General features: G+C 52.8%; 1 protein-coding gene across 6 annotated transcripts in view; it reads left to right on the top strand.

The window, feature by feature from the left end:
• ZNF423 (zinc finger protein 423) overlaps nt 1-20212 on the top strand; it is a 367959-nt gene that overhangs the window by 14735 nt on the left and 333012 nt on the right. The window contains exons 1-2 of one of the 6 annotated variants that reach the window (XM_054454365.2): nt 4908-4946; nt 18638-18706. The exons of 3 other annotated variants lie outside the window; for them this stretch is intronic. In XM_054454365.2, the coding sequence (XP_054310340.1) occupies nt 18691-18706 (16 nt within the window). In that variant the 5' untranslated portion in view covers nt 4908-4946; nt 18638-18690. Of the gene's footprint in view, nt 1-4907; nt 4947-18637; nt 18707-20212 lie in introns of those variants that run through there. 2 more of the 6 variants (XM_063655021.1, XM_063655024.1) reach the window with 2 other exon arrangements.

Raw genomic sequence — 20212 nt, 5'->3', positions numbered from 1 at the left:
TTAAACTTGCCCAGAGAGAGCAAGCTAGGTGTCCAAGGTCATACAGTGACCTTGTGGCAGAATTGTGCCTGGGGATAGGAGAAGGGGGAGCTGGAGGATGTTGCTGCTGCCACTGTTCTGCCTTCGGAACAACCTAGGATCCCCAAGCTTCTGGAGTGGGGGGAGGATTCTGAGCAGACAGATTTGGGCTCCTACCCCTCTTTCCCCACATCCTTGCCATGTTATTGGTAAGCCTCAGTTTCTTTTTCTTTGAAATGGGCTCTACTCCCAGGAGAGAGGTGAGGAGGAAATCTCAGGTAAGGAAGAGCTTGTTGGTCAGGCTTTAGCCTGTCGTTTGCTGGGGCAACCCTGCCCTTTTTAGAGACACCAGGTTTGAAGGGGGCTTTTGGATCTCTCCTCGAATCCATCCTCCCCACCCCACCAGAAGACAGTTGCCCTTCTCAAGGGGCTTCCTGGCCAGGCTCAGGGAAGCGGCTGTGTGGGAGGGCATATGCCCCATAATAGTTGTGCATGTGTGTGAGTCTGTGTGTGCCTGTATGTGCACATATGTGTGCATGTATGACTGTGTGTGTGTCTGAGTCTGTGTGGGTACCTGTTGGGTACGTGTGTGCATGTGTGTGAGTCTGTGTGTACTAGTGTGTGCATGCGGATGCGTGCTAGAGTGTGTGTCTGTGTACACGTGTGCATGAATGCATATGTGTGTGTGCGTGTGTGTGCCTGTGTGAGTGGTCATATGTGCCAGCTTCCAGGGCAAAGAGACTCTTCAAATTGCTTGCCTGGTTCAGACTCTCAGTACAGGGACAGAGAACATACTAGCGGGTGGTAGACTTTGCTTATGAATTTACTTTATATCCATTCATTCAGGTATTTTTGGAGCATTGTGTTTAACCTGACCCTGTAAAGAGAAAGAAGCAAGTTCTTTCTTTCTAAGATTCAGCTGGCCATGTATAAAGTTGTGGTTGTGAGGGTGGGAAATGAATTTATATTGGTGTTTCCCAAAATGTATTCCAGGATTTTGTTGATGTTCCACCCCCCAAAAAGCGAAAAGTTTTCTGTGGCCAAATGCATTTGGCAAGCACTGGATTAAACAGAGTTAAAATTTTTTTTAAAAAAAACTTCACGGCTTCTCGGAGCCTTTAAAATGCCAGCATGGGACTCTCAGAGATGTTAATAATTTGTGATTTCCAAACTTATTTGATCACTTGTCATGGAATCCTCTTATCTGGGGCACGGTTTAGGTTTCAAGGCTTTTAGGAGCTGCTATCATTAGCTGCTGCTCGTTTGTTCATTCATTCCTCTCACATGTTTACTGAGAACCTACTATGTACTAGGCAGTATTCAAGGTGCTGTGGCCACCACGTGGACAGGTTTATTCTAGTTGAGTGAGGAGCCATTTGCAAGCACATTTCTGTTAAGCAAATTAGGTTCTGGGGCAGGCAGGGAGGCTGTGTAGAGAAGGCCATCCTGGAGGTGATGCTGGATCCCAGACGGTGAAGGGGGCTGCTTCATGAGGGGAGCTGGGGGCCTGGAGGTCTTTGTGGTTGATGCTTTGGGAGGCTGGGAGGTTGTGGCAGGTGGGGGTCCTTCTCTGAGCCTCTGTCTCCTCACCCTGGGAGGGCGGCGGGCCGGCTGGGAAGGTGCAGGCTGCAGCTCCAGCCAGCAGGCTGGGTGGGGCCCGGCTCTGTTCTCTCTGGAAGCTTCCCTGGGGCCGCGAGTCAGTTCCCTGGGGCTGTTTCTGGGCAGAAGCCGCTTCAGGGTCCCAGTCTTGCCCTGGGGACCTCAGTGTCATGTCCCGCTCCTCTGCCGCAGACATGCAGGCCTCTCAATGCACAGGTGACTGGGAGGGCTCAGGGGATGGGCCTCCCTGGGCCTGCCTGCTGTGAGCGCCACCCGGCAGAACTCCTGCCTGTGCCGGCCACTGCTCCCTGTGTCTGGCAATGGACCACGTTCCCACCCCCATCTGACAGATGGGCACATGGGGCCAGGAGGCTCCCACAGCCCGTTACCTCAGAGGCCGGCCCCTCTCCAAGGCATCTAGCCCTTCTCCAAGCCAGGGCTGTGGCCTGAGGCTTGTGGGGTGGGAGGAAGTGTCTGGGTGTGGGGGCCGAGATTTCCAGGACGGGAGGTGGGATCTGAACCCTCCAAGGTCCTCCTGGAGTCCGATTGCGGAGTTGCCTTGTAGGATCTGGGTCCTGGGATGAGGGGAGGGGACGGAGAAACCGCGGGGGAGGGGAAGGGGTCAAGGGTCGGAGAGGAGGAAGAAATCCAGGGTGGGGTGGCAGTTGGGGAGGAGGCGGGGAAGGGGGGATGGCTGGGAAGAGGCGGGGAAAAGCAGGGGAGTGGGCCTCGGGGCTCTTCCCGCCCAGCTACCCGAGGGGAGTCCGGCCGACGCTTGGGAACGCGGCCCCTCCCGGGCCCTTGTCTGCCCGGCCCGCGGGGGCAGCCCCTGGACCCCTTTGAGGTGGCGGCATTGGGAACGCGCTGGGCCGCCTCCCGCGCGGGAGGGCTCCATGGCTGCGGCGCAGTCACTCAGGGCCAGGTTCGGGCACAAAGCGGCCGCGGCGGGGGGCCGGCTGGGAAGGCGCAGGCTGCGCAGCTCGCTCACGCGGCCCGGGTGGGGCCTGGCTTGTTCTGCGCCGCGGGCCGCCCCCCGGCCGCCCGCCCCTCGGAGTCTGGCGCCCTCAGGACTCCGGGTCCCAGGCCCAGCTCTGGGGACGGCGGCGTCGGGCCCACAGCTGGTGCCGCCCGTGGGTGGGCTGCGGGCCCGCCAGCCAGATGTGCGCCTCGGGAGCCCTGGGGCACTGGAGCCCCGATCGGGCCTCCGCTTTGGGGTGGGGCTGGGGGAAGGCGGGTGACAGCCGAAGGGCCATTCCCTGGTACATCCTCATACACGTAATGCCGCTGAGCGCACTTCCCAGGTACTGAGGACTGTTCTGAGCACTTAACATTCGTTGATTCATTCAAGGTTCACAGCACCCCTGTGAAATAGGTACGTGATGTGTATCCCCATTTTACAGAGGAGGAAACCGAGGCACGGGGAAGTAAAATAAATGGCCCAGTGCCCCACTGCTAGGGCAAGATTTGAACGGAGGCACTCCGGCCGCAGACCTGGCCCCAGACCCGTGCTCAGTCCCTGCAAGGTGCCCAGGCCTGCGTGGTGGGCTGGAGGCCTGGCCCCAGGGGTGCAGCTTCCAGTGCATCAGCACGTATCCAATAAATTACAGATGAAGATTGGCACACAGATCTGAGTCATGATTCTGGGTTTGCCACTTAAAATTCCTTCTCTGGATGGATCCTTCTTGACTTCATTCATTCACTGGATGGGTAGTTCTGAGTTTGTGATGGGCCAAATGCTAGTGCTGGGTCCTTGCCTTCAGGGAGCTTACGGCTTAGTAGCAAGACAGACAATAAAGAGTGAGCAGCTCCCCGGCTTGTAATTGTTCATTGAGAGACCGCTCTGGCTTATCTGACTTGGACAAGGTCCTCCCGGGAGGGCACTGCAGAGGAAGTGACGTGACCGCTGGTGTAGGAAGATGAGAGGGAACTGCAGAGGACAGTGGCTAGTCTCCTCTGGCTCTGAACTCATTCACTAGGGCTGCCTCTGCCTGCCTTGGGCTCGCCCCATGTGGGGAAGGAGGGAGAAGAAGAGGCCATAGTCTCTGTCCATGAGGACATGATGGGACAAAATCTGGGAGAGTTTTGAGTGTGACTGTCTGGAGGGGCAGGGGCAAGTGCTGGCAGGCTCTCCTGGAAGGGCTGGAGCAGGGATGAAGGAAGAGGCAGGGTCGGGTGCTGGGAGAGATGGCTGGGTTGGAGTGGCATTGCAGATGGCCTGTTGATGCATGCACACAGCATGGTGCATGGTTCTTTCTGGGGAGTCCCCAGGGAAAGCCACCGGGGCCTTGTGCTTAAATGACCCCTAAGGTTTGCACAACCTCTGTGCACTGTGTGGTTCCAGAGGCTCTCACAGGCACCTCCAAGTTGTGGGGGTCTGGGGAGGGGTTGTCCCTCTTCATTTGCCAGTTGAGGAAAGGAGGTTCAGAGACGCACACAGCCTTGCCCTGGCTCACACAGCCACGTGTAGCAGGGCCTGTGTCCAGCTGGCAGGCAGGCTGCTCCTTTCCAAGGTCTCCATATCCCATGGACAGGGACCCTGACCCCCAGGCCTCAGCTTGCCAGGGCCCCCTCTGTACATTACTGGGGTGGGAGGTGGAGGGGGATGCTCCATCACTGTCACCCACGTCCCTCAGCCTGGCTTTCCACACTGAGCTGCCCCCATCCCCCAGACATCAAACCAGGCCAGTGAGGAAACAGCTGCTCCCATGTGTCCCGGCGTCCACAGTCCACTTTGAATTGGGAATCTGAATGGGCTTTATTTTGAATTTCCTGTATCTGTTGGCTCAAAATACCCATTGCTCAGGCTCTCCCAGGGGAATGTAGAGGCCTGTCCTGGGTTCCCAGGGTCTGAGCTCATTTTCCTACTGGGACGTGTTGGACAAGGTTGGGCCTGGCCCCAGACCTCTCTTTGTATCCTGTCCTGCCTTCTTACTAGTAGGAGAGTTCCAAGCCTGCTCTTGTGGAGAGAGGTTCGGTGGGGGAGAGGGAGCGTCAGGAGGGGATAAGGGCGTTCATGGGGAGTATTTACTGAGGTGATTGTGGGTCCAGGGCTCTCTGAGGGCTTCCTGCACGTGTTCTCATGAATCCCCTCCGCAGCCCTGTGAGGTTGGTACCATTATGTTCACCATCCTGTGGGTGAGGCAGCTTTGAAGGTCAGCCTGAGGTCCAAGGTCACATGTCACAATGAGGCTGCCCCATGCCTGGTGCCTGCCTGAGTAACTGCCAGGGTCACTGTCTTCACACCTGGTGAGCCAGCGCCATGCTGGAATCTTCTCCCAGAGCTCCTGGAGGCAGACCGTAAACACCTCGATCCCCCTGGGACCCAGCTGGTGACTAAGTCCCCCTTCCCCCCCATGCCAACCCCCTCCCCCACTGGGCCTGCTCCTGAGGCTCACTTGGGAGAGAAGTAGCTTGGACAGGTTGGAGGTGGAGGATGTGCCAGGCCAAGTCCTGGGACATTTGAGACAGGTGGTGGGCAGGGCTGTACTTGCTTCCTGATTTTTTGGGAACTGCACACCCGGCAAGGTCCAAGGCCGGGCACAGCTAGGCCAGCACCTCTGTTCTGCTAGGTGCGAAGTGGGAAGTGTTTGCTGCATTTAGGGTATTTAGGCTGGGGGGTCCTCATTTCTACTGTGTTTTCCCCACAAGGCCCCAGGAGTCCAGTTGGCTCAGCTAGAAATCTTAGCTGTGATTGTCGGGGTAGGTAGCCTTGCTGAGGGATTCAAAACAGGGCCCTGTCCTCTGGGCCTCTCTCTGTCTCCACCCAAACGGCTCCTTGGGCCCAGGACCTGGCCTGGAAGCCTGCCTCTTCTTCCCATCAGCATTTTCCCTGGGGCTTAAGTTGGAACCTGTGGGTGTGTGCCCCTCCTGGGCCCCATTTTCCCAGCTGTCTGTCAACTGGCACTAACACCCGGGAGCAGCAGCTCCTCTTCCCCTCCCTGTTGAAACCTCACTCCCAGGCACCGGACCCTCTGCATCCTCTGCCCTCCACCACCTCCTATGCAGGCTTCCTGGAACCTGGGGACCCTGGAGGTTTCTGGACCATATCGAGTTGCTTGGGTGGTTGCATCCCTTTTTTTTGGGCCATGCCGGGTGGGGGAGCTGGGAGAGAAGCTGATGATTGGGTCAGGCCCAGCCAGGGGTGGAGGCTGCCCACTGGCCCGCGTCTCCCCGGAGCAGACTGTGGGCCCCCAGCCCTGTCTCTGAGGGGCCTGGGGCCTGGAGCCTGGCTTCCCCTCCTGGCTAGGGGGCATCGCTGTTCACCATTTCCTGCCTTCCTCCCTTTTATTTTGCACCAGGCCCCCCAGGAATGCCTCTGCAGGGACGTGGGGCCCATGCTCACCCTTCTTCCCGGTGATGAGGCCTGACTTGGCCTGGCACCACCACAGTCCTGCTGAGTCTGGGCCCAGGATGGGGTTGGCTGTATTCTTCTCTCCACCCTCCTTAGACCCCACCTCCCGGTTGGACAGCTGGGCCCGAGGCCAAGGCTGAGCCAGGGGGCCAGCACCGATTGAAAGTGCTCCTCACAGACCCCTTGGCTGGGGGCCCATGGGGTGTGGGGGCTCTGGAAGAGGCTGAGGGCCTCAGAGAAGAGGGAGTCCCCCCAAGGCCAGGGGGTGGGAGAAAGCGAAGCACTGACTTTCTGGGGCAAGAGCCAAGGCTCAGCTCCCCTGGTGTTAATCCGGAGGTGATTTGGAGACTCCCCTGAAGGCCTCAGCAGCCCCTCTGCCGCTCAGCCCTGGCCCCCCAAGGCGCACTGCACACATGGTTTTGCTTTTCCAGGCATCTTCCCCTGGTCCCCTCCCCCTGGGTGCCTTCTCAAGCTCCTTGGCCCCTCCCCCAGCCCTCCTGGGCCCCTCCTTCCTCCTTGACCCACTTTAGTCCCCTGTTGCTGGGGGAGGGGAGCGCACAGCCGGCGGCTCTGATCCTGGCGCTCTCCCCCAGCATCCCCTGGGGCGGGCTCTGGATGGAGCCTGCAGGCTGAGCCGGCCTGGCCCCAGGGACTGGCACACAGCGTGCTCCGAGTGGCAGCCTCCCTGCCCCCTCCGTGGACAGACAGTTCTGGACAGCTGCCCCTGCCCGGGCCCCTGGGAAGCCCTGCCAGGACCAGGCTCCGATTTCCCCCAACCCCAGGGAGCAGTGGCTCCAGAGGTCCCTCCTACCACCGCCTCCTTGGCTAGTGCACTTCCCAGAGGGGACGCAGGGCAGGGCCCAGCCCTGGCCTCCACCCATTCTTCCCCTAAATCTCTGCTGGAGAGGCTGGAGCCGGGGTCAAATCCTTTGTCTGCTGTTGATCTGTGTGACTTGGGGAACTCCACCAAAACCTCTCTGGGCCTCATCTGTGCATTGAGGGACTTGGAGCAGATAGCTAACCTCCATCAAACATGCCTGTGTTCCCAGGACTGCTGACTGTTTACGTTTAGCGTCTCTTTGTATTGTCAAAGCACTGTGTTCATGCTGTCTCAATCTGTATTTTCAAGATGAGGCAACTGAGGCACCGAGAGAGGAAGTCACTTGTTTGAGGTTATGTAGGCTGTATGTGGTGGAACTGCAGGGCCTTAAGCCCAGGCAAGACTGATGAGATGATTTTTCTTCGCCCTCACATCCTCCAATCGATCCTGACCCTGGGGCTGTTAACTCTTCAGGGACAACCGCCCAGCCCACTGAGGACTTGGGATCTTCACTCTGTCCTGCTTGGGTGTTGGCTGGGTCCCCAAGCCTGCCCCCTGCCCTGTGACAGGCTGTGGGAAGCCAAGGCCGCTGCCCGCCCCAGCTGGGAACTCGCTCCATCCTGAGTTCCAGTTCTGTGGTCCAGTGGCCTGACCGAGTACAGGAGCCAAGTGCAAGAGCCAGGATCCAGGAGCGGCCTGGAGTTTCTGCCTGCCCTCCCTGCCCTCCCTGCCCACCCAGCCCTGCTGCACCCCTGCACATGCTCCTCTCCTCCCTTCCCACGAAATCCCTGAAAAACAAATATAACATATACAGTGGAAAGGTCCTGAGGGGGCTGTTGAAATTTGGGAACCAGTGCTTCCCTAATCTCTGCATTTTCTGTCTTTTCCTTCTTAAGCCTTGACATCTGTCCGTCCTCTGGGAACCTTTTCATTTCACCATCATTGTCTTGCCGAATAAAGGAGGGGGTGGGAGGTGGGAGGGGGCTCTGGGAGTGAAGTCAGGACATCTTTTCTTATTTGCCTAATTTCCTCACTCAAATGTGTCTTGTGATTAAACATTTTCTTAGCGAGCTTGGTTAGGGCCAGGCTGAGTTTCTTTTCATAAACATTGGCAAGTGAATTTAACAGCCCTGTTTGTATTAGCTGGAGGTTTCATTTGCATAGTGATTGTTCTTAGGAAACAAAATAATCGCTTGCAGTTTATGAAACTGTATAAATACCGGGGTCTGGAGCTGGGCGCATGCGTAGGCCTTTGCTCTCGCACGTAAATCCATCCTGTTTGGGGAGGATATTCAGGCTCCAGGAAGAGCCAAGTGCTGAGGGTTTTCTCTGCGGAGCGGTGTTTCCCTGGCTGGAGTCCTGGGCTCTGGGTGTTACCTGCTGGGCGGAGCTTGTGAAAGCGGATAAACCTCCCCAAGCTTGTGCGTGGACCCCGGTTCCAATCAGGGTCCCATGAGGGGCCAGGCCTGGCAGGGCTGGGCGAGGAGGAGGGTTGCTCACCTGAGCGCCCACTCCTTTATGTTGTCCTTCCAGCCTTTTAGATGAAGGCTGCAAACTGGAGGCTCGAGGCTGAGTGTTGCTCACAGATGTGTTTTGATTGGCTTGCGCTGTGTTTGAAAGAAAGAAATCAACACTGAGAGATCTGGAGATGTCACAGAAAAAAATTGGAGTTCTTGCTTCTGTCTCCTAAGCAATGGGTAGATCTGGGACTTCAACGTCCCCGTTTCAGGCTTGGCTACCATCCTGGGGCTGGGGGTGGTGACTGCTTCTGTAGGTCGGCATGTCTCTTCTGTCCATCACAGTCCAGACCTTGGCTGAAGTCACCCATTGATGTCCCTGTCTGGCCCCTGGGGAATTTAGGGTCCTGCTTGCAGTGGGTCCTCTCTGTTCACCATGTGCCCTGTAGGCTTGAAGTCAGCGATTCACCTGGCCCCTCGGGTGCTCTGTTCTGACCTGTCATAACTGCTCCTGCATCTTTTGGCTGTACCCTTCCCTCTCTTGCCCCACTCAGGCCCTGCCTATTTGAGGAGCGCCTATTTGAGGAGCGCCTATTTGAGGAGCTCTTCCTGGGCCTTCTGGCTTTGCCCCCAGTGGCTGTGAGTTCAAGCTCTCCTGATGTCCATATTGGCTGGGGGTGGAGATATGGACAGGGAGTCACTTTGCGAGGTCACACCCTTATTCCCAGGAGCTTCTCTTTGCTCAGAACATTCCTGGCCTTTTCCTCAGCAGATCTCTCTGGAGCCTGCTGCCCCAGAAGACAGGCGTTTCATGAGCTCAGAATCTGTTTTTCAGACTCAGGCAGCATCGCCGCCCAGCTCGGTCAGCTGGCTTGGCCCGATTTTGGAATCTACTGGAGTTAAGTGGGCCCAGAATAATACCTGTCCATTAAGGGAATGGTTTGACAAAGCGTCAGGGCTGGGGTTGGATTTCTAGCTGAGGAATGATGCCTGCCCCACACCCCAGATGACCCAGCCTTGGTGGCCAGGGCCCTCGGATATTTGGTGCCTTTGTGGAGCCTCCACTTTAGAGGAGGAAAAGTCAGAAGCAACAAAGAAGGCAGGTGAAACTGATAAATACTGACACCTTCCTTTTTTTTTTTTGAGATAGTCTCGTTCTGTCACCCAGGCTGGAGTGCTTACTGCAACCTCCGCCTCCTTGGTTCAAGTGATTCTCCTGCCTCCGCCTCCCCAGTAGCTTGGACTAGAGGCACGCCCCACCATGCCTGGCTAATTTTTTTTGTACTTTTTTTTTAATAGTGACGGGGTTTCGCCATGTTGGCCAGGCTCATCTGGAACTCCTGACTTCAGATGATCTGCCTGCCCTGGCCTACCAAAGTGCTGGGATTACAGGCGTGAGCCACCGTGCTCGAACTTTATCGATAATTTCTTCACTGTGCAGCGCTCTGCCCTGTAGTCTTGGTGTCCCAGGTGTCCCCTGGGAGAACAGCTCCTGTTGATCCCTGTGTGCTTCCAGGCCTTCATCTTGGACTGCCTTGGGAAGTCACTGGGAGTTTCGTGCCCTGTATGGTGGTCTCATGCTGTTCTCACGGCAGCTCCAGCTAATAGTTATATTAGTTCCGCTTTATAGGTGAGGAAACTGAGGCTCTGCAGCCCAAGGTCATACAGCTGCCCGAGGTCACAAACCTGATAAATAATTGGAGATACTGGGATTTGATCTGCCCTCTTAAACCTGACCCTATATGATTTGTTTCTCCAATTATAAAATAGGGCAAATGAACCCATCTCCTAGGGTTCTTGAAGGCAAAGATAAAATAAGTAAAGAGAGATTTACAAAGATAAAATGAACAAAGAAAGATTTCACTGTAGAACATGGACTCAGGCGCTTTGAGGTTTCTTTAACTCTTTATTTCTGGGTGATGTCATTAAGCATTACGCTTTCTCCTCTTCTCCCCCGCCTCAGTCTTCATGAGATGTACTTTGACCATGTCACTGCTCTGGCTCTGGCCAGGTGTTCCCCCTCACACCCTGAGGTTGTGAAATTCCCCTGGGGAGAGGGTTGCATCTCTGATAGTTGGGGCTCCTCTTGGCAGGGAGCAGTGCAGAGAAACCTACAGGGTCTTCTGGAAAGAGGAAGAGCAAGCAGTCAGGTCAGAAATTCAAATTTGGTGGAACTGGCTGGCTGACACAGGATTGTATCACCTGGGATGCTTTGAGCTGCAAGGCATGCAATCCAAGTTCAGAAAAGCTCAAGCAATAAGGGGCTGTGAGATCTCCTAGGGTGAGAAGTGTGGAGGAGTGTGGCTGCAGAGAACTTAGCTGAGCAGCTCAGTACTGTCAGCAGAGACCCAGCTGCCTTCTGTCTTTATGCTCTGTCCTGCTCAACTCATTGGCTGGTGCCCTGGGATTTGTCTCCTCATGATGAAGAAATGGCTGCTGTGGTGCTGGACATCACCCCACTACACATCAGTGTCCGAAGACCAGGAGAGAGAAGCTCCCTGACACAGGCCTGTCTTTAGGGGAAGGATACCTCTCCTAAATGTCCCCATGTTCCCTCCCTTGTATCTCACTGTGTTGACAACGGCATCCCTTGAACATCCTGCACCAATCTCAGGCCAACATATGGAGCTCCCTTTGGAGTTAGTGAATCTGGGGATGTTCGAGCAAAATTTGAATTAGGCCAGCAAGAAAGAAGGAGGGGGAAAGGCTGCTGGGCAGCATCCAGCACTGTCTGGGGGAGCTTGTGTGAGCTGTCTCTTCCCATGCAAGGTTCCGGAGCATCTCCCTCATGTCATGGGAGCTCTCCCTCACATCTCATCAGTCCCCTGGCCTCAACTCATGTCCTAGGACTGTGCCGTTCCTTCCTCTGCATGGCTTTCCCTGTGACTGAGACTCTTCCTCTGTACTAGCCTGCCTGGCTCCTTCTCCTTCTTCTGGACTCAGGTTCAATGTCACCTCTTCTGCGCGGCCTTTCCTGACCCTTCTCCCAAAGTGGGCCCGCTGCTGTTACTGTCTCCCTCTTGCTCTTTTTAATGTCATGTTGTTTTCAGTAGGAATTTATTGATGTATTCACTTGTTTACAGTTCCTTCCTCAGTGGCCGCTTAGCTGTCCCCGCACAGGGGCCAGGTTTGACTTGCCCACTCCTGTGTCCCTAGGCTTCAGGAGAAAGGGTTAGTGGGATGGAGAAGGGATTCACAGTGCCTGGCATGTAGTTGGCATTTAGGAGATATTGACTGAATGAAGGAGCCGCTGGTCCCCCATCTTACCTGAATTCCTGTCTCTTTTTTCCTGTTTCTGTCCTCCTCTCCACTGGAGCCCCCACATTTCTTCTTGTTTTTTGAGGAAGAACAAGAACTTCTCCATGAGCCCATGGACCTGACTTCTCTTGACAGTGTTGGGATTGCCCGCAGGGCTTCTCCAAGGGCCACTTCTGTGAAAAAATCCACATCTGGAGGTAGGGCATGCAGTGGCGAGCCTGTGCAGTGGAGTGGGCTGAGGAAGGGAGTCTGGACACAGTTCAGCCGCCTTCCTGGCTGGTAGGTGCCCACTGAAGCCAGGGGGCAACATGGATGCTGGTCTGGACATCTGGATCTGTCCCTTTCTGCATAGGTTTGGTCACTTTGCTCCAGGACAGTTTTTATTTTTACATTTTTATTTAGAGACAGGGTGTCACTTTGTCACTCAGGCTGGAATGCAGTGGTGTGATCATAGCTCACTGCCACCTCCAACTCTCGGGCTCAAAGAAGGAGGGCTCGTTTACACTGCTGGGGACTCCCTCTGTCCATGAGATAGTGGGATCCTTCCATTTCAGGGGTATCCAGTCCAGCCCACTCCTGGGAAACCAGTTCCGTTGTGAGGATTGCCAATGCCAGATTGTAAGGCTGATCTGGGAGCCAGTTGGTCATTCTACACAACACAGAGGTGGAAAGAGTTGGCTGTGGTTCCTTCAAGTTTAACAAGCAATCTGAGTAACTGCCTGGAATAGCCAGCTTGACCATCCCCAGGGCTCAGATGACATGGGTCTGGGGACAGCCACATGATATGGGTGCTGCTGCATTGTTGGTGTGGGACTGGGGATAGAGGAGAAAACGGCTTGCTCTGGCTGGGTTGGCAACATTGGAGGGTGAATGAGGGCCCAGGGGGAGCAGGGATCAGACCAGGAGGCGAGTGGAACCAGGCTAGGAAGGGTCTTGAAGGCCACAGGCCAGCCTGCCATGAAGCCTCCCTAATTTGAGTCCTCAGGCTGCCAAAAATACTGTTCACTCTCCCTGGGGGTAGAGAAAGAGCCTCCCTGGGTCTCCAGACCTCTCCTCCATAGCTGGTTGTGGGACAAATTATGGCCTTTCTGCATGTGCGTGGGCGGGACTGGAGTGTATGTACATGGATCCACACAAGACTTGCCTGGAGCATGGCGCCCACCCCGGGGCTCTTTGGGGAATTTGTTGGCTGCAGTGTGAGTCTAATGAGCAAAGCATTTGATGGTGGGTCTGTGGGTTCCCCAACAGGGCTCAGTCTCCCCAAGTCCCTCAAAATGGAGCTGTTTAAGCTGGCGGAGTCTTTTCTAGACCCCTGCTGTTGCTTTTACGGAACTTGCTTATGTTATGTTGCCTTTTCTTTTTCAGTGGGAAGTGTCGGTGTGAGTAATTACATATATTTTCACAAACTTGAACTATGCTTCATTTAAACTTCTATAAACATGTCTGTGTAATTCTAATTAACTGCTCGCATAAAGCCATCACAAGTTACATTGGGAAATGCTCATTTGCCAGACTGTTGCCTAAAAGCCAAGGAAAATATTATGTTCTTCCAACAAACGGACTATTCATGTAGACTGTTACCAAGATAAACAGGAGATATTTGAGGACAAGTGAGATTCTAAGCAGTGATGACCGAGCCTCCTGTAAGTGGTGTTATTCAGGGTTGGCAGGGTGGGTGGCTTGATTGAGTGATAAATGCTCTTCAAGAAAAATGCCTGAATTTGGAATGTGGGGTCAGGACCCTGGAGATGGGCCATCTCGTGGTGCTCTTTGGGCAGGAGGCCACTCTGAATTTCGTGAAAAGTCTGAATCGGAGAAGAGTCAACGAAATGGCTTGCACTTGTACTTCCAAGAAGTTCTTTTAGCAGTTCGTACTGGGGTCACTAAGAAAGTGTGTAAAAAGAGATTCTTGGGGCTGCTTTAATAAATGCGTAAGAATGATTTCAAGTTAATCATTCAGACAGCGCATGGTGGCTCACGCCTGTAATCCCAGGGTTAGGGGATATTCTACCCCCAGAAAAAGAATGGAATAGCTCTTTCTCTACCCCCACTGAAAAAAAAAGGCAACATAACAATTTCTCTGGAGGCTGAGGCCGTAGGATTGTTTGAAGCCTGAAGTGTGAGACCAGCCCAGGCAACACAGACCCTATTGCTACAAAAAGTAAAAATGCAAAAATTAGCCTGGCATGGTGGCACGTGCCTGTAGTCCCAGCTACTCGAGAGGCTGAGGTGAGAGAATTGCCGGAGCCCAGGAGTTCAAGGCTTCAGTGAACTGTGATTGAGCCGCTACACTCCAGCCTGGGAGACAGAATGAGACCCCAACTCAAAAAAAAAAAAAAAAAGTTAGCTGTTCACTCATTCATTCTTCCATCCAATCAAGTATTACTGAGCGTCTGTCATGTCCCAGACTAGGTAGGGCTCTTGCTGCCACAGTGAGAAACATCCAAACCCCTGCCCTCCTGGAGCTATGTTCTGCTTGTTGTTGTTGGTAACCAGACAAGGAAGTGAAATGTATACAGTTTGTTAGAGACAAGGGCTCAGGAAGACAAGGAAGGATGAGGGGTGGGGGAACTGGTGAAGACTGTCTGGCGTGTTTGAGGAGGGATGAGGCAGGGGCCTGCTCTGTGGCTGGAGGCTGGAGCGAGCAGGTGATCGGGAGAAGTGGGTGATGAGGTCAGATGGCTGACCTGGGCAGGGAGATGTATCTCTTTTATTTTATGCGGAAGATGTTTCTGAGCTGCTTGGAAATTATATTTTTTAATATCTTTTCCTTCACAGAATGGTAAAGTCCTTAAAATGTTGCAATACTTGCTCAATTGCAGCAGATAAGAATACTACACAAAACTATAGAGAAGAAAATCAAACCCTCCAGAATGTCCCCCTGAAGAGGACCACTGTTGCACCGGGGACCCTCCTTTCAGGCATCCTCATTTTATCATCTCCCTTTGCTTTCTTCCCCAGTGGCCTTTTCAAAGGTCAGAGAGAAATGCTTAGTCAAACCCCTACTTGAGTACACAGGTGACTAATTTTGGGATCGAAGATTAAGGAGGTTTTGTTGCGTCCTTAAAGAACTTGGAATTGGAGTCCAGGTAGTTTTGGTAAGTCATCAACAGCTGGAAAGGACTGTCGGAAAGTGACTCACTTTCAGGCTGATAGTTTTGTGTAGAAAACATTCCCTGTAATGGTGAACATGTATTGATTCCTTCCTGCGTCCCAGGCACTAGACATAAGCAGTCCCTATTCAGTTCTTTCGATTCTCACAGCAACTCTATGAGGTTGGTGCTGTTATTCTTATTATCATAGGCAAGGAACAGAGTCAGGGAGGGTAATGACCTTCCCCTAGTCACACAGGTGGTTAGGGACTGGGACCTCAACATCAGAGTCCTGGCTCTGGGCAGGAGTTAAGGTTGAAGATGCCATGAAGCAATCCAGCCTGACTTGTTCCCCTTCCCCTTAACTGCATATTGGGTAGCCCCTGCTGCTGCGTGCCCCGGCCATATTGAGAGCTTTGCCTCTCTCATTTGCTCTTAAGGAAGGCATCTTGGAAGGTTCTCTTTGAGTCCTCTGGGCTGGATTGACCAGAGATGGATGTAATAATGCACATCAAAGCCCATCCCTGGCATGTCACAGCCCTTTCTTTTTTATTTTTTGAGACAGGGTCTTGCTCTTTCACTCAGGCTGGAGTGCAGTGGTACAATGTCCGCTCACTGAAGCCTCGACCTCCCAGGCTCAAGCAGTCCTCTGGCCTCAGCCTCTTGAGGAGCTGGGACTACAGGTGCATGCCACCACACCTGGCTAATTTTTGTATTTTTTGTAGAGATGGAGGTTTCACTATGTTGCCTAGGCTGGTCTCGAACTCCTGGGGTCAAGAGATCCACCTGTCTTGGCCTCCGAAAGTAATGGGATTATAGGCGTGAGCCATCACACCTGGCCAGCCCTTTTCAATAAGCAAAAGATTTTGTTATTAGTAAATTCTTCTGAAACCTTGTTGGTCCCTAGGAAAGGGCCTGGAACCGCCTGCGTCTTAGGGGGCTGGATGGATGAGATCTGGATGTTATGGTCTGTTTCTGACCGCTTCGTTCATTCACTCCCTCGCTCATTGATATTGAGGTGTGATTTTCCAGCAAGAGAGTCCCCTGGTCTCAAGTTTCCGGAGGCACCCACTACAATCTAGATTCCAATTAGCTTAATTGCTTCATATTAGACTTCTTAGAAAAGATTTTTTTTTTTTCTTGCTGATGGCTGCGTTTCCAGGAATGTCTCCCCCACTGCCTTCCTTCCTGCTTCTTCCAAACTTGTTTCTTTCAACTTTATTTCTCTGGTACTGGCCTGCACATCAGTCCTGTTAGACCCGGTGCCATTGTGTCAGTTTACATCTGAGAGGCCAAAGTGACACCAGGAAAAAAATAGTATATATTGTATATATGTATGGAGAGAAAGAGAGAGTGGGAGCTTATATATCCCATGTATGTAAAATTACATGTGTTATTTTTAAATAGAAAATTTCTTTTTAGGGTGTGTGTATGTTTCAGTGAAAGAACTGGACACGAAATCTACCCAGAGTTCTGACCCTATCTCTCTTCCTTTTGCCATCAACACCAGATTTTTTAAAAAGTAATTTTCAACAACCAAAGGAAACAGTTACATCCTGATTGACACACAGGATGTCGGAGCAGCATTCTTGCTGTTAAGTGATCAGGATTTCAGCCAAGGGAATATAATGAAATCCACATAAAAATTTATTTACCTAATGAAAATCCTGGAGTAATGCATAAGTGGTTCTCTGATAATAAAATGCAAATCTAAAACTATAACCAGGAGGACAATAATCTTCATTAAACGTATTGTCTAGAGGAAGCCTGTGACATCTACTTAACAGTGATTTGATTTGTTTAGTAATTTCCACATAATATTTAAACTTTATTTTGAGTCTTAAAAACCAGCCCACGAGTTTCTTTTGCATCAGAGAGGAGGGCAGCTGCTGGTGGGTGGAGGTGCCCGCCCGTTGGATTCTCAGGGCCTCTGCTTACGGGGCACCCTGGAATCTCGTCCTTTTCTGGGCAGCGCAGCGTGGCATTTGGTGGAGAGGCGGGGTCCAGGAAGGGAAAGCAAGGGGTCAGGTTTCCTTCTGGGAGTGAGACCCAGAAAAGCTCCTGTTCTGCAGGAAAATGGCATCTGAGGCTTAGAAAGGCTTGGAGATGGGAAGTGCCTCGCCCAAGTTTATCTTGGAGCTCTGGTGGTGCCCAGGTCTCCTGGCTCCCCACCCAGTGCTCCTGCCTTCCTGAAATCTGGCCAGAGCTGAGGATTTGAGTGCCACTCTCCTGCCACTCAGGCTCTGTGTAGCATCTCTGTAGCTCTCTCTCCTGGCCCAAGACTGCTTAGCAACAGCACACCTCCCCCACCCCCAACTGGGGATTGGCACGATTGGAAGTTGGAAGCAGGGCGGAAGTGCTTTGGAAGCAGGCTGACCTGGGTTCAAAACCTAGCTCTGTCTCTTGTCAGCTGAGGAACCATGGGCCTGTACCTTACTCTCTGTGAGGCTCAGGGTCTCTACCTGTGACAGGGGGGCTCTAATCTCTGCCTTTGGGACTGCTGGGAAGACTCTGAGGAAGCGTGTGCAGTGTCTGGCTGGAGATGCAATGCCTGGCTGTGGGCTTAGAAGTCTCTTGGGTAGCTTAGAAGCATGATAGGGAATAATTTATTTTGGGACATTCCCCCTCCCCCTCCAGTTTTGACACTAATAATCTAAGTCCTAGATGAGAAAAATTACCCTTTTGGATTAAAAAAAAATTTTTTTTGAGACGTTATCACTCTGTCATCGAGGCTGGAGTGCTGTAGCATTATATGGCTCACTGTAACCTCCACTTTCTGGGCTCAAGCGATCTTCCCACAGCCTCCTGAGCAGCTTAGGACTACAGGTGTGTACCAAATTTTTATTTTTTTTGTAGAGAGGTCTCACTATATTGCCCAGGCTGGTCTCGGACTCCTGAGCTCAAGTGATCCTCCTACCTCTGTCTTCCCATGGGATTACAGGTGTCAGTCACTGTGCCCGGCCCCTTTAACACAAAATCCCAGATACATGGCAGATGAAGCCTATTGGTGCGTGTACATGTGCAAGTGTGTATGTATGTGTGTGTGTTTTCCCACCAGATATCATGGTAACTTCACAGATTACTCAACCTTCCTCTCACTGTCTCCCCTGCCTCCTTCTCCTCCTTTTTCTTCCCCCAACAAGTTATAACTTTTTTCTTTCCCCTTTGGAATGTTGCAGAGCATTTTGAAAAAATATTAAAACAAATTATCCATAATCTCAAGCAAGAATCTCCTTCCAAGGGCGGCATAGGACTCTGGTTAGGAACACAGGCCTGTTCAGACACCAGCTTTGAGCTTACCAGCTAGCCGTGTGCCCTTGAGCAACTTCCTTATCCTCTCTGAGCCTCAGTTTCCTTGCCTGTGATGCAGCATTAACACTCGTTTTTTTCTGCACAGCTGTGAAGATTAAACAAGATAATGTGTGTAAAGTGCTTAGCAGAGTGTCTGGCACTTAGTCAGTGCTTGATAAATGGGAGCTGTTTTGTTGTTGCAAGAGAAAAGATTGCTCTGAACAGAAGCCCCGTGAAATGGAGAAGTGAGGCTTCTGTCCAGGTAGTGATGCCAGCCGGCCGGCAGGCCAGCCAGGCATAATGGCTTGAGTTTCCATCCAAAGGCTGGCTCAGGTTACTCCTGGCCCATTAGCAATGCTGGTGAGAGCTTGGAGCTTCTTAAGTTCAAGGTCAGTCACAGGCCTTGTCCCCCACTCGGGCCTCTCTGTTTTGCCCAGAGTCACTAGTCACCAGGGTGGTCTGATGTGAAAGTGAGTATGCCTTAGGGCCTCCTATCCTGACCTCTGGGCCACACTCCAGGGAAGGGCCTTGCTCAAGGCAGGGGATCAACCATCCAGAGACTTTGAAAATTCACCTGTGTATCTGGAAAAGCAGTTAAATCCTGGCTGCATAGATGACTATCTGGGCAAGTCATTAAGTAGTCTGAGCCTCAGTTTGCTCATCTGTCAAATGGGCATACAAGTAGTATTTCACCAGGAGATTGCACATGCTTACTAGCCTGCAATAAGAAATTCTGTATTTATTCCCCCAGGAAAACTTCCTGGAGAAGGACGGATTTTACCCTGTAAAAGAAGAAAGACATGGATGCATAAGAAGAGGGGTGAGCAGGGGAGGCCTTGGGCTGAGGGGTGGGGCAAGGGAAGTAGGCAGACAGAAGGAGCTCGAACTAGAGCTTAGTTCTCTTGGACAATATGGGTCTCATCCCTTCTGACTCAGCTAGGGGCCTTGCCTGGGGAGGATGAAGGAGCAACATCATCTTGACCCCATCTAACTTGGATTTAAAAATTCCTGCAGGGGGCCGGACGTGGTGGCTCACGCCTGTAATCCCAACATTTTGGGAGGCCGAGGCAGTGGATCGCCTGAGGTCAGGAGTTCGAGACCAGCCTGGCCAACATGGTGACTCCCTGTCTCTACTAAAAACACAAAAATTAGCCAGGCGTGGTGGCGGGCACCTGTAATCCCAGCTACTTGGGAGGCTGAGGCATGAGAATCACTTGAACCTGGGAGGCGGAGGTCACAGCAAGCTGAAATCACGCCACTGCACTCCAGCCTGGGCAACAGAGAGAGACTCCGTTTCAGAAAAAAAAAAAAATTCCTGCGGGGTGACTTAGACAAACGGGTTGTCATTTCAGCCCAAATACTCCCGTGGTCTCCTGTATCAGGAGATGCTGCCCACGTGCTATTGGAATTCACCAGCCAACCAGGGACTGCTGGAGTGTTTGTTCTTACTCATCTTCGGCTTTCCCAGCTCTTTCCTCAAGTAGGGTAGGAGATGTGGAAGTGATTGAACCATCTCTAGGAGAGAGAGGAAAACCCAAATGGAGGCATTGAATGCATCCCCCAGAGGCCCTTTCATGGGTGTGCACAGCAGACCTCACTGCCTTTGAGCACAGCCTTGGAGGCTGCAGAGGGACTGGGCTGTTGGGGGTGGTAATAAATACCCTGAGGCCTGGGGAGCCCCATGTGGCCTCCTTCCCTGGGCCCACAGAAGAGCCTGAGTGACAGCCAGGCTTGGCCTTCGCACACACAGGGGGAGGGAAAAAGAGAGTGGCAGGGGCAGAGGAGGGGGCTGCCAGCCAGGGACAAAGGCAGAGACAGGGAGAAACAAAGGAAGAGAGAAATCCCTTCTTGTTACAACCTGTGGTTTAAAGAAAAATGTGCTTTGCCACCCCTGAAGGCCTTAGAGTGAGACCCTCGGTTCGTCTGGTCACAGAGCAGGACTTTTCACTTTGCAGACCACACCTCGAGCCCAGGTGTGGGACTCTTGTCCTGTGCGTTCTTCTGGGCCTGAAGCTTCCTCCACTTAAGATTGCATGGAATCAGTTGGAAATGGGAAGAATCAGAGGCAAACATCTGCTGACAAATTTGGGAGCAAACATTTTTCTTTCTGGATTTAAATAATTGCATTGCATCCCCAGCTCTGGTTCTCTTCTAAAGCCAGCCCCAGATGACATTTGGCAGGCTAACCATGGTCTGGCTCCCCACCGCCCCCCGCCCCTGCCCCCGCCCCACCGCCCTGTGGGGTTTTCTCAGAATATTTTCCTCCGTGTCTGGGTAGCTGGCTTTTAAACCCGTTCAGTTTTTCTTTTTTTTCTTGTTTAGGTCT

Source organism: Pongo pygmaeus, chromosome 18 (assembly GCF_028885625.2).
Source record: "Pongo pygmaeus isolate AG05252 chromosome 18, NHGRI_mPonPyg2-v2.0_pri, whole genome shotgun sequence".
Taxonomy (NCBI): Eukaryota; Metazoa; Chordata; class Mammalia; order Primates; family Hominidae; genus Pongo; species Pongo pygmaeus.
The sequence above is the reverse complement of the archived record's forward strand: the minus strand, read 5'-3'. Positions and strand labels throughout refer to the sequence as shown.